Raw genomic sequence first — 12,683 nt, forward strand, 5'->3', positions numbered from 1 at the left:
ATGCTTGGCTCAGGGAGGGGCACTGTTGGGAGGTGTGGCCTTGTTGGAGTAGATGTGTCACTGTGGGTGTGGGCTTTATTACTCTTGTCCTAACTGTCTGGGAGTGTCCTACTAGCAGCCTTCAGATGAAGATGTAGAGCTCTCAGCTCCTCCCGCACCATCCCTGCCTGGATGCTGCCATGCTCCTCCTTCATGATAATGGACTGAACCTCTGAGCCTGTAAGCCAGCCCCAAGTAAATGTTGTCTTTTATAAGACTTGCCTTGGTCATGGTGTCTGTTCACAGCAGTAAAACCCTAAGAAGTGTTACAAGCCAAAGCGAACACTCTGAAATTTTATGTTGTGCAAAATTACTTTTTCTGCTAGAAGCTCCACAGTATTGCCTTATCTGATGAGGAAATAAACCTCTCTCCCAGGAGACCCTCCCCCTTTCATCCCGCCAGGAAACGTACACACACACACACACACACACACACACACTCACATGCACATGCACACACACGCGCGCGCGCGCACACACACACACACACACACACGCACACACACCCCACTCCCTCACCCTTTCACCGTCCTTCATCTCTCTGTGTTAGGAAATTTGGTCCCTGGCGCTGCATTTTTTAGTACTCCAAGACCAACTATACTTTTAGCTTTTACTAATACTACGGTCAAGTGCCTGCTTTCAAAGGGGGACCATTGTTAAATAAGCGTTCTAAACACGAGCCTACACAGGATTTGGAGGGACGAGAATGTTTATTTGTCGGCAACGTTTCTGATATTACGACCATCTTAATTTTTCAGGTCAGCTAGAGCACTAAGCTTGATTGACAGCACTTCCAAGAGTTCACAATTTCATGGCTAAGGTTCCGTTCAAGGTAATATGGTTATTAACTTAATATAAATGAAGCTTTAGAAGAGGATAGAAAACGCAACTTAGAGATACTAGACTGAGAGACGTGGGAAGGTCTGTCAGACAGAACAGCAGAACACTGCTTTCATTCGAGACAGCTTTGGTCATTAGCACACACTCGTGTGAGTAAGGCAGCGTGGCAGGCAGGCAGGCATTGAACGTAAGTAGGCGTGGTGCTGAAGGAAGCTGATGGTGGGCAGCAGGCGGGCCCAGGGCACTCCAGGCAGCTCCTCAGTCATCCTCGCCTCCACAGAGGAGCAGCAGGGCCTTCTTATAGTCTCCAGATGTGTCGCCCTGGAACCCAAACATGCTCTGTCAACTCCATGACTCACAAAAGCCACAGCTCAGGAAAGAGCTGAGCGTGACTAGTGTTCCTGTGACTTTCCTCCCGACTGGGCAACTTCTCTGCATGACTCTCACGACAGGAATGTCACATGGGGAAATTCCAATGCCGCCCAGTTGAACTTTCTAATTTTACCCCTCAAGGGCTGTTCTCTTAATGGAGTGGAGTATGTTCTTCCTTCGAGAAGTGGGGAGGGCAAGGAAACCTTTCCAAGTATGTTAAATCATCACGCTTTCCAAACAGATGCCCAGTTTCTCTCGGGCTAACAAGGGCATGCCTCCCATGCCGTGGCTTTGCTTCAGAGGCAGGCCTAGCACATGCTTTCTTTCCTCAGACTTCCCTCATAACGCTTGTGTGTGAAACTGTCTTAAGTGCACGGACTGATGTAAGTGCGTTTCTAACGTAAGCCAGAGTTCTACCTTGATCATAGAGTACAGGGACGTGGCGAAGTTCTTCCTAAACTCCTTCCTGATGTTAAACAGATCAATCTCACTCCTCGACACTATGACTCTGATGAGGGTGTGATCGTCCGTCCCAGCACCCTTTAAAGGAGAAAAGAGCACAGGTGTTAAGTCTTCACGCACAGCATTAAATGCCCCTGGTTTGAGGTAAACCATTAAAGTCTCGTAGTATAGGAGAAACAGGCTACATGTCTGAAGGAGACGTGCATCCCCAGGTTTATCTGAAGCATAATCAGAACTAGAGAAGGCTGCATTTACTAGATGCAGGCTACCTACTCACCTTCATAGCATAGTAGAGGGTCTCTGCAAGGTAGGCAGGTATGCTCCGAATAGACTTCACTACAAAAACACAGAATACAACTGTCAAAAGCTATTCAGACATGAAGAGCGACGTGATCAAAGTGCAAACACTGTCCCCTGTTCTTAGCTCTGTTTCTAAGTGTAAAAGTGAGGTGCCCTGCAGAGGGGCATCTGCAAGCTGCTCTAGTTCCTCCTCTGCTGCCTTCCGACTCCTCAGAGCCTTCTGACTCCTCAGGGCCTTCCAACTCCTCAGGGCCTTCTGACTCCTTGGCTGTCTTCTGACTCTCTAGCTTGGCTCTCCTCTGTGCAGGTCCAGAAAGGCACCGGAAAAGAGGCTCTTCTCTGTGCCCCTTTGTTCTCTGCGGTCTTTGTTGGCACCTGGGTGGTTATAATGCCACGTCCCTCATCACTGATAAGTTATATAAGTAGCTTAGAAGTTTCTGTTCCGAGACATCCGATCAAATGATACAAGAATACTACTCTAATCTCTGCAAACGCCCGGACTGACTTTCTGAACTCTCTCTGAATTCTCCGAACTAAAACTCACAATTCACAAAAGCAGCCTGGATGTATCCATTGCAGTTCAGACACTGGGCCAGGCCGCTCACCCCCTCCACGCCACAGCTGACATGGGTTAAGGGCGTGCAGATAGGAGTCCCTCAGCAAAGGACACAAAAACTCTTCAGGCCACGAAAATGAGAATCCTTCAGCTCTGATACCTCTCAAGTCTTCCTTTTCAAAGATTAAGAAAAGCAGCTTCTCAGGCAGACTGAGAAACTATCCTCTGGCTAGAGAAAAAACAAACAAGCATGTGTTTGACATGATAGAAGGTGGCTGTTTTCAGGTTAAATGATCTGGAGTTTTAATTAAGTGCGCATAATAACTGTGACCTTCTTGTGTGTCTTCCTCATGAAAGAGCCAAGTTTCTACCTCACTGGACATGTCTTCGGATGAAAGGCTACTAAACTAAGTTGGCTCCAGCACAAATGCTCAGAGGAGACTGCCTTCAGACCGTGTGAGCCCAGGCTGGGCCTGCGGGATCTGGAGAGCACACAAAATCCACACCACTTGCAAATCCACTTCTCCAGTCATGCTGAGTGCTTATTTGACCTGAAAAGAAAAACCACCTTCCCATACTCTGCATATCCTGTCACATCAGAGACCTGGGTTTATCTCTTGCGCCATGATAACGTCTCAGTCTGCATGAAGAGCTGTGAGGAGAGTATTCAAAAGCTTTCTTGCTTTTTTTTTTTTTTTTCCGGAGCTGGGGACTGAACCCAGGGCCTTGCGCTTGCTAGGCAAGCGCTTTACCACTGAGCTAAATCCCCAACCCTCAAAAGCTTTCTAAAACCCTGCGGGCATCGAAGACAAGCCATGCTTGCAGGCCTATGTGTCCAAGGCATCAGAGGGCCACAGTACTATTTTTAATGTGGCTCTCAGACGGTCTCTACTAATGTTCTTGGTGCTCCCATATAATCGGGTAAATAACCAAGTATTCAGAACACCAACTTGGACTTCCCAAGGGAAACTCAAGAGTTTGCGTCATCCAATGCTATGTCATTCCCCTACTTTCCATGAAGAAACATGATTACTTTCAGATTTAGCCTCAAGGGGATGAAAGCAATTCGTATAAGAATAAATACTACACGTCGTGAATTCACCTACCGACAGCCAGGAGTAAGTTCTCCAAGTTCCCTGAGGTCTCTCGGTCAATGGTTTCCTCAATCTGAAATCCTGATATTGTCATGTACTTGTCAAACACTAGAGAAAATAGAACAGAATGTGTTTTCATACTCGCTGAAGAGATACTCCCTCCAAAGAGACGCTGTAACTTTCACCCAGTGTCATCTGTCCAAGCACAGCCCCCACCCCGTCCTCCTTGCTGTCAGAGCCCTGTGCCTTAAGCATGATTTACTTATGTTGCAACAATGTCGTTAACTAGGAATTTTTAAATTTTGGTTTAGCTTTGAATGTTTGTGACAAGACTTTGTGATGTCCCACAGATGGGCCTCAACTTTGATCCTCCTGTCTCTGCTTCCCAAAAGCTCACCAGAGATGTGGGCAGCCTTTATGATGTCATTCGGTTATACCTGTTTGGTTTTTGTCTTGAGTTAACAGACAGATCCCCATTAAGCCAAGGGAAATACAATTTGCCTGGAGATGGCCTTCGGCCCACAAGGACACTCCAAATAAGGAGAACACATGACAACGGCTTGCCTGTAGCTCTTGACAGGCACACGCGTGGTGATAATACTCAGGCGTAATTAATCATACATGGCTTCTAAATGGTATTTCATAAATACTGATTTTCCAGCCCCTGGCAATCAATGAGACCAACAGGTGAATCTGAAAAGCCTTCTTCCTCCTAGTAAGTGACCTACAAACGTGACTAATTTAACTCCTCCTCTTGCTGTGAATCATTTTGTGAAGATGAGGTAATGAGCGAAGAAGGAACCCAAGGGAGGGCACAGAGCAGTGTGGCAGGGAAACAGAAAGATGCCTGGTTCTGCCACACCAGCCACATCACAGCCACAGAAACGAAGCACAACTGTCAAAGCCATGATGTGGGCTGTCACTTGCTACCGGACTTACTCCAATGACGCAGGCCTATGAACTGGACGGCATATGAAGTCTTAGGAGACGTCTCAGTCTCCTGAGGGTAATTCTTAGAGTGAGACCCTCCTTGGTGTCTGACGGAGCCTAATGCCCCCCACCACCTCTGGCAGTGAAGGGATTGCTAAGGACATCTGGTTTTGCAAAAACTACAGTAGCCATGTCAAGAGCGTCTGAGATTTCGCAAGACGGAACTGTGGGAACTGATTTTGCTCTGGGGCAGGCATCTGGTCAGACTCGCCCAGGTACTTCCCAGACTCCCCAAAGCGTTTGTCTCAAACTATTATACTGACCTCTTCTTAAATGAGACACACTGCGTGTCCCAAGGATGGTGATGAACTTTTCTTCATCCGTCCCCCACTTCAGCTCTCCAGCCTGGAACAATGCCTGCAACAAACCACCCTGGTGAGCACCCTGCCCCTTCCTGAACACCAGGTTAATGGGATACATGCAAAGCACAGAAATGACACAGGAGTTCGTCTTTCCAATGCTGGCTGGAGTCTCCCTCTTCTGGGAGAGATGCTGTGTGCTGGGAAACTTGCTCTCACCTCACTGCCGAACACTGATTTACAGACTGGAAAGTAACTCAATGAGAAGCTGTCTTGTGTTCTGCTTCACTCATCCTACAGCTGCTGACATGTTTATAGCACATGGTATAAAAGTAAACTCCATATTCCCTCTTTACATCTGTGCTTTAAGCAAAGTCAGTTACAGAGCACCTTGTATCCAGCCACACACACACGCCATAGTACGCTGAAACGTTGTGGGCTCGGCAGCTGCAGAGGACTTAATAGATACTCTAGACACAACTTGAGTACCATACCCACTTTTGGCATGAAAACATATAAATGCTCACCTAAGTTCACGCACACAAGCTTACAAAACTTATACGTGAGCATTATGGGATCTGAGATCACTTGAGATGGGGCCAATCTTCACAATGTCATAGAGTTACACCCTCTGAGTTACTGGTTTCATTAGCAGACAGATCCTTGTTGGGCCAAGAGGGATATAATCCACCTGGAGATGGCCTTCTGCCCATAAGGACACCCCAAATATGGATAAGACATGACAGTGGCTTGCCTGTGAATATATGATTATTTTTTATCTTGGTAGACACGTGCAAGTGCATTATAGTGCTCTGGAACTATTTCTAATTTTATCTCCAGAGACTTAAAAGGCCCTTTCTTATATCCTTGTGCCAAATAAACAGATTCCATTTTCCTTCTCCCTCCTTTCTCTAAGAGTTCATTCCTCTCTCTAGAGAAAGCATTTGGCAAGAAAAGTGATAAATATTAGTTTTTACCACTCTTAAAATATTAAGTCAGTTAATACATTTTAAAAAGTACAAATTGATTTAATGGATTTAAAATTATTTTAAAAAAAAAAAAAAGTAAAGTATACTGTGCGTATGTTCAGTTCCCAAGTGAATGATCTACTATGGCTTATCAGATTCCTGGTACGACAGACCTTCCTCAGTGCCAGGTGTTAGTAGAGAAAACCTCAGAGGTCTATCCACCATCTCAGCTTACTTTACACCAAATCACAGACCCTTCCTGGTGAAGAGAACCTTGGGGCCTTGCTACAAGGTACAAAGGGCTTGCTCCCTCCCAGACCTGAGAGAAGCACCCTGCAAAAGACTGAGCTGCTGATGAGAACAGTCCTGAGCACATGACCAGTGTGGCTTGCTCTCCAGTGCTCCTGGTCAGGGCAAAGGGCAGAGAGCCCGGGTTCCATCAGGAGACTTTAAAGAAGTCCCCCCGTAACAGTATTCACACATACGACGTTTCACTTTGTGTTCTAAATTGTTGTATTTTCTGCATGACAGGTACATACCCACAGCCTAGGTAATCAAAACAGTCCCCAGATAATGACATCAGTGGGTGGGACGGTATGAGAACCAGGGTCTCACTCAGACCTATAGGATTCAAGCCTAGAATCTGCAGGTGACCCACAGGCCCATGAATGTGAGAGGCAACAAATGGTAAGGAGAAAAATCAATGGAAAGGCTCAGTTAGACTGCTTTCCAGAAGCTTCTCACACAGCACAGTCCCGATTACATCAACCGTGCTGGGAAGTCTGCCCACTGGACCTTGATGTAGGTCTCAGCACTGTCATCTGAGACTACAGTTGGCTTCCCACGGTGTAAGCACTGAAAAGCTTCCAGAGCTCCTTGTCCTGAGAACAGGAACATGAGAACTGTATCATCTCACACGAAAGCTCAGAGGAATCAAAACCTGGAAAGCAATGTTGTCTTCTGCAACTGAGCAGAGTCCCTCCCTGGGGAGGGTGACTTGAGAGGTCTGTTCTTACCCTTTGTCTACAAGAGGGCAGAGTTATGTTGGATCTGACGAGAGTTTAACCTATATTTAGTAAGCGCTCCATATGCTATAGGAAATCAGAATGGGGAGCTAACACTGAACATGAGGCTGGTGTAGTGGAAGAGAAAGGGTGCTGGAGTGACGGAGCCAGGCTGGGGACTGGAGTTCCACAAGTACTCAGAGCTCTGGGCTGCCTTATTCACAGTTGGGAGAGGCCTCCTGGAGCCGAGTGCAGCACCTCCTCATGCATTACTTACTGACCAACTGCCAGCACTATTGTAGCTGAGAGGCTGGAACTAACCTGACACTGCCCTGGAAAGACAGGCAGGCGGGCAGGCGGGCAGGCAGGCAGGCAGCTTCAGTGTGAGGCAGGAAGATAGGAGCAGGAAGCCTGGGAAGCTACAGTTTTGCATAAGGGCCACCTGACTCATGCCCTGAAGGTCAGAAAGGGCCAAGTAGAGAGCATCTAAAGTGGAACTGACTTTTTCTTTTTAAAAAATGAATTATGAGGAGGTTTAAGAACCATATTCAGGGGCTTGGACTTTAACCTGGGAACAGTGAAATGCTAAGTTTAAAGGGCTTAGGCAGGAAGGAGACACAGTAAGCTGACATTCATAAGGCAGAACACAAGTGAAATACTATACAGTGAGCCCCCAGTAAATGTTTCCTTTTTTTCCTCCAGCGAGGCAGGGGCCACAATGATTGAAGCTGTTAAGAAATCAACCACCCAAAATAAGATAACTTTCTCCTTCTTAGCAACATCAGATGACATATTGCTGGCAATTGCATAGAGTGGTCGACCAGATCTCCCATTCTCAGTGGCACAGTAACTAAAACATGGCCAGAGATGGGGCTACTGCAGGTGATTCTAGGAATCCAAATACTCCAGGCCAATTCCCAGGTCAACCAGGCTGAAACTGCACTGGGATTGAGAAGTCCCTGAGGTAAAAATGTTCATTTGCGAGTTGACAAAACAACAACCATCCTGTTTTAAATACTGTCACAGGAAACACAAAGAATTATCTAAAACAAACCAGCTTGTCATTTCTTTTGTAATGAAATGTCACTTAAACCATAAACACTTTATTTTTCCTTATTCTATCCTACTAAGAACACCTACTCCATCATGGCCCTGAGGCGATAGCATGAGGCTTTTTCTTTTACTAATTCTCCATTTTGTGAATGATAAAAAAGAACATGTCTAGGTGTGGCTTGCAATATAATTTGCATATTTTTACCTCAGCTTTGGGATGACAGTATTTTGTTGGCCAGATCAGAATAAGGAAAGTGTTCCTACCTAATGGGTCCTATGCTTTGTAGGGAGCTGTTAAATACATTCTTTAAAGGTTCTTAAAGTACACATTGTAGTTTTTCACTACTACAAATTCCTTTTGGGTTGGGGATTTAGCTCAGTGGTAGAGCGCTTGCCTAGCAAGCGCAAGGCCCTGGGTTCAGTCCCCAGCTCCGAAAAAGAAAAAAGAAAAAAATTCCTTTTAATTTCTATGTCATAACAAAGCTGTCACAGAATATTTACCCACCTGAGCATCCAGTTCAACTTGAGCATCATCAATTGCAGTGTCAGGGTCTCTATTGGCCTGTAAGAAATGACATCACACACTGGACTTCAGAGCCTCTGCACTCAGTGCACCTGATGTCTATCCATAAGGCACTTTCTCTCCCCGAGAGACTACGCTTGTGCTAAAGTCATAGCAACCCTACAGCATGCTATACCACCACAACACAGCAGTGTCCAAACCAGACCAGCCCTGCTGGTTCTAAGTACTGTGGATGAACGGGATGCATACATCTGACTGAAATGAATGAATGGGCTGTCTATTTACTGTCTGAATCAGATAGTCTGAGACACAAACACAAGCAGCAGGTAGCCTTTACAGTGGGAGTCTGCACAAACCAGAAACCACTGAAAGACTTTTAAGTGGCCTTAACTTAATACAAGCAGGTCATTCCAACAACTTCTTAGTAAATTATGTTAAGTTTCTACCAGTACCTGAAGGAGGACCACCAACATCCTCTGGTAGTACCCTGAGGTATCCCCCACCACATCATCTTCCAGGTTGGAACCATATTCTGAAAAACAATGATTTCAGACTTGTTCATAACATCTCTGAATTAGAATACTCTGCCCCATTAGTCAGGTGAATAAGGCATAAAGGAAGACATATTTGGTTAACAAAATCCTTTCTCCGCCATCTCTGAGTGTTCCAAAGACAGATGGTAAATTCAGTAAGTGAGTGCCAGATGAAAATAGGCTGGTTCTATTAACATCCACCAAAAGCATTCACTCAAGCCTGAATTATGTCAGCCACTCCACAATGCTCTCCCCATGTAGTTAGTAATATGAAGACACAGGGTGATGGTGTAAAGCTTCAAAAGTATGATAATCCTAAGGTGAAACTCTGCTTCTTGCAAATGTTTTATGTGATTTTTTTTTTGCTAGATGTTTTTCATCCTATAAATTCTTGCCTTTGCATGGTGGTATCTCCCCCCTGACAAGACAGTGTTCCTTTGCACCAGTTAAGTCATCTCTGACAAAAAGAATAACGTTTTGAAGTATAACCCCTCAACCTTGGGTTCCAACTCCTCAGCCCAAGGTCACAGGAAAGCAGAGAACTGAGAGCTACTGAGGCCTACACCCCTTCACTAACTCTCAAACGGCATCTTAAGGTGCTCTTGCTATATAAGGTGCTACAATGTTTAATCACTATTTGAAAGCAGGAATATTTTTTAAAGCCTGAAGCTTTTATTTTATGTGCATTAGAACCAGTCACCCAAATACAAAATGTTGTAAGCACCTCTGACTCCTTCCTCTGCTCCAATACTTGTAACTGATTATTAACTCACCCCCACCCCAAAGCATTTGCTCCTCTGATTAGTACTCTTCATGCTCCCCACCTCCCGGTGACCCGGTGTAGTGGTGCCATAATCACTATACGGCTTCCTCATTGCCTCCCTACTGAGCTATCTGTCTAATGCACCACTAGACTCAAATTTCCTTCCTTCTTTCAACTGTCCATTCAACATTCCACCAACCAAGGTCATCCCTAAACTGTCTACCTACTGCTGTGTATCTTCATACAGACACACACCTGCCCCTCGCTAGAGTGAGGCTCCGTCAGATCGCTCTGCCTACTCTCCTCAGCCCAGAGTCCACGCCACTGATGATCTCAGTCGCCTTTACCTACTGAAACCCATCTTGTCTTTTCTTCCCCCTTTGGCTAAGTTACAAGGAGTAAATATTTCATTTTTTTAATAACGGTTTTAGCTGACATTCATGGAGAGAATGAATCCTTAGAAGTGTGCCACTAGTGAAAGGAAATCCTGTCTAGAGTATGTTTCTTTACAAAGCTGTGTCACACCATCCTTTGGGCCCTCTGCTGGAAAAGTAGAATCAAGTCTCAAATAATGCCTTTTAAATTGTACCCTCTAGTATTATAGATGTAGGATAGTACTGTATCATACCTCTGTGGATGTAAAATAGCTTGTACCTGCTTTATGATACGTAGTAGTGACCGTGCTTTATCAGAGCTGTTTTTAATGATGTTGCTCAGAATGTTTTCTTTCCAGATGATGATTGAGAAGTTAATTTAAAAAAAAAATGGTGCCAGGTACCACAAGAGTAACAGAACTGTGCTGTTTTCTCGGGTTTTGTTTTTTTACTTTTTTTTTTTTAATGGAGTGTGCTGGATGTCTCTACAGTTTTGTTCAGATGACTGCAGAACCTGGAAAAGCTGTTGCTGCTGTTGATGCATAACACACTGCTATTATTGGTCTTTTTATATAAATATAAATATATATATATATATACAGATATATAATTTGAATTTTTTGAAACTTTAGCTGTGCTGTCAACTTTGGAAAAAAGTATCCCCGTTTACTGTGTTGAGTTGGCACTGTACAGAAATTAACAGCCATATTGGTCTAGAAATGTTGAACTTAAGTTTTTTCCATTTGTACAGGGGTAACACACTGTATTAAATATGTAAGGTCTTATCTACGTGGGTTTGATTACAAAAACTAATAAAGTATTCTCTAAATTTAAAAAAAAACATGTATTATTTAAGGCATACATCATGCATGATACACTGTGAAATGGTTACCACAAGCTAACTGGTTCCACCATGTAGCTTTCTGTGAATGGTAAAACATTTAAGATCTAGTTTCTAAGAAAATTTCAGGCCCACAAAAGAGTACTATGAAAGTCATCATACTACACCCAGATCTCCACACCTTTCCGACTCCATCTCACTGTCCCCTGGGCACCATCTCCCTGTCATTTCCTCCCTTCACTGTCCCTCCTGTCCAGCCTTGGCAAACACCACGTTACTCTCAACAGTTATAGTTGTTTTATCATTCATTTGGATTCTACCCATGTGGTGTCACGCCGTGTTTGTCTTTCTGTACCCACCTCACTCCACAGAATCTAAGACATGCCCTGTTGACCTGTGCAATTGCAAATGTCACGTTTCATGTTTAACGCTAAGTAATGTGGCACTGCGTGAGCATATGCATAAACCCCATGCATTTTCCAGTGGATACTTAGCAAGCCGCCAGCTCTTGAAATTCCACTATCCAATTTGTATCACGAAGCCTCCCCTAAGACCCGAAGCCATGATGCCCTCTCCCTCCTTGTCTGCACTCTGAATTAATACTTTTCATACACAACTTTTAAATGTTTACCATCCTTTAACTATTGAACATGAAGTCATTGGGGACAAGGGTTGTGGTATGCATGTCTTCTATGTGCCTCATGACCGCCAGAACAGCAACGAACACAGAGCCATGCCCAGGTACACACTGAGCAGGATGCAGCATGCACAGTTACATGCACAGTGCTCCGTCCTCAGCATCAGCATCCGAAGACAGAGAGCTCCGAAGACCACATCAAATATACGGCTTCCATGAGATACGTGTCCCACCGCTGCCACAGCGGCAGCAGCTGTATTGACTACAGAAAGAAGCTGGAAAGAGACCTGGGAAATTATTTAGTTGCCCTAGATTCCATACTGTTCTGAGCCAGTGGGCTAAAAGTATCACATCTAAATTCTGTACGTGATTCCTACAATCTCTGGCTAACACCCCAGGCTGAGTCTGATGACAGAAAAACCTGACAGCAGATCAGAACAACCTTCCTGCACTTTCATTTCATGGACTTGCATACATTCAAACCACAGAAATACAGAATAGACTGAAACGCAGACTTCGTTTACACACACACACACACACACACACACACACACACACACACACACGCACGGATTACACTAAAAATAACAACCAGAATACGGATCACTTTAGCCAAGCTGATCAGCAAACAATACACTTTACCAATATTTTATCAACTCCAGTGCAGAAAGGGTTTCAGATTCTCTTCCCGTTCCCCAAAATGTCTTCTTCGTAGCTCTTAACATCTTCCACAAAACTGGATTTATTTAAAGAAACTTAAATTCATGGAGAGGAAAACGCCTCTCTATTCTTAGAGTGTCTGCAAATCCTGTGTAAAACTACCCTGCATCTCCCTTCAGGTGTTGTCAGTTACTGTAACCGCTAGGAGTAAAGCCGTGGGAGTTTGTTCTTTTATTATTTTGTTGTTGTTTGGTTTTTATTGAAGACGAATAACCTGACATCCAGCTCTTCCACTCAACGGTCATGTGCTGCCTGGTACCACAGCCACACAAGACCACATCCACACGACAGAAAGGGCAGATGATAAACTCCAAC

General features: G+C 44.6%; 1 protein-coding gene across 10 annotated transcripts in view; it reads right to left on the bottom strand.

Moving 5' to 3' along the window:
• Window positions 1-730: 730 nt before the first annotated feature.
• Anxa5 (annexin A5) overlaps window positions 731-12,683 on the bottom strand; it is a 39,129-nt gene continuing 27,176 nt past the window's right edge. For 9 of the 10 annotated variants that reach the window (XM_087616575.1, XM_087616568.1, XM_087616585.1 and 6 more), the window contains 7 exons: window positions 8,953-9,032; window positions 8,483-8,539; window positions 4,917-5,010; window positions 3,676-3,771; window positions 1,991-2,049; window positions 1,669-1,791; window positions 731-1,200 (listed from right to left, as the gene is read on the bottom strand). In XM_087616575.1, the coding sequence (XP_087472701.1) occupies window positions 1,138-1,200; window positions 1,669-1,791; window positions 1,991-2,049; window positions 3,676-3,771; window positions 4,917-5,010; window positions 8,483-8,539; window positions 8,953-9,032 (572 nt within the window). In that variant the 3' untranslated portion in view covers window positions 731-1,137. 10 annotated transcript variants of the gene reach the window in all.

The sequence above is a fragment of the Rattus norvegicus genome, chromosome 2 (genome assembly GCF_021556685.1).
Source record: "Rattus norvegicus strain SHRSP/BbbUtx chromosome 2, alternate assembly SHRSP_T2T, whole genome shotgun sequence".
In the NCBI taxonomy this organism is placed as follows: domain Eukaryota; kingdom Metazoa; phylum Chordata; class Mammalia; order Rodentia; family Muridae; genus Rattus; species Rattus norvegicus.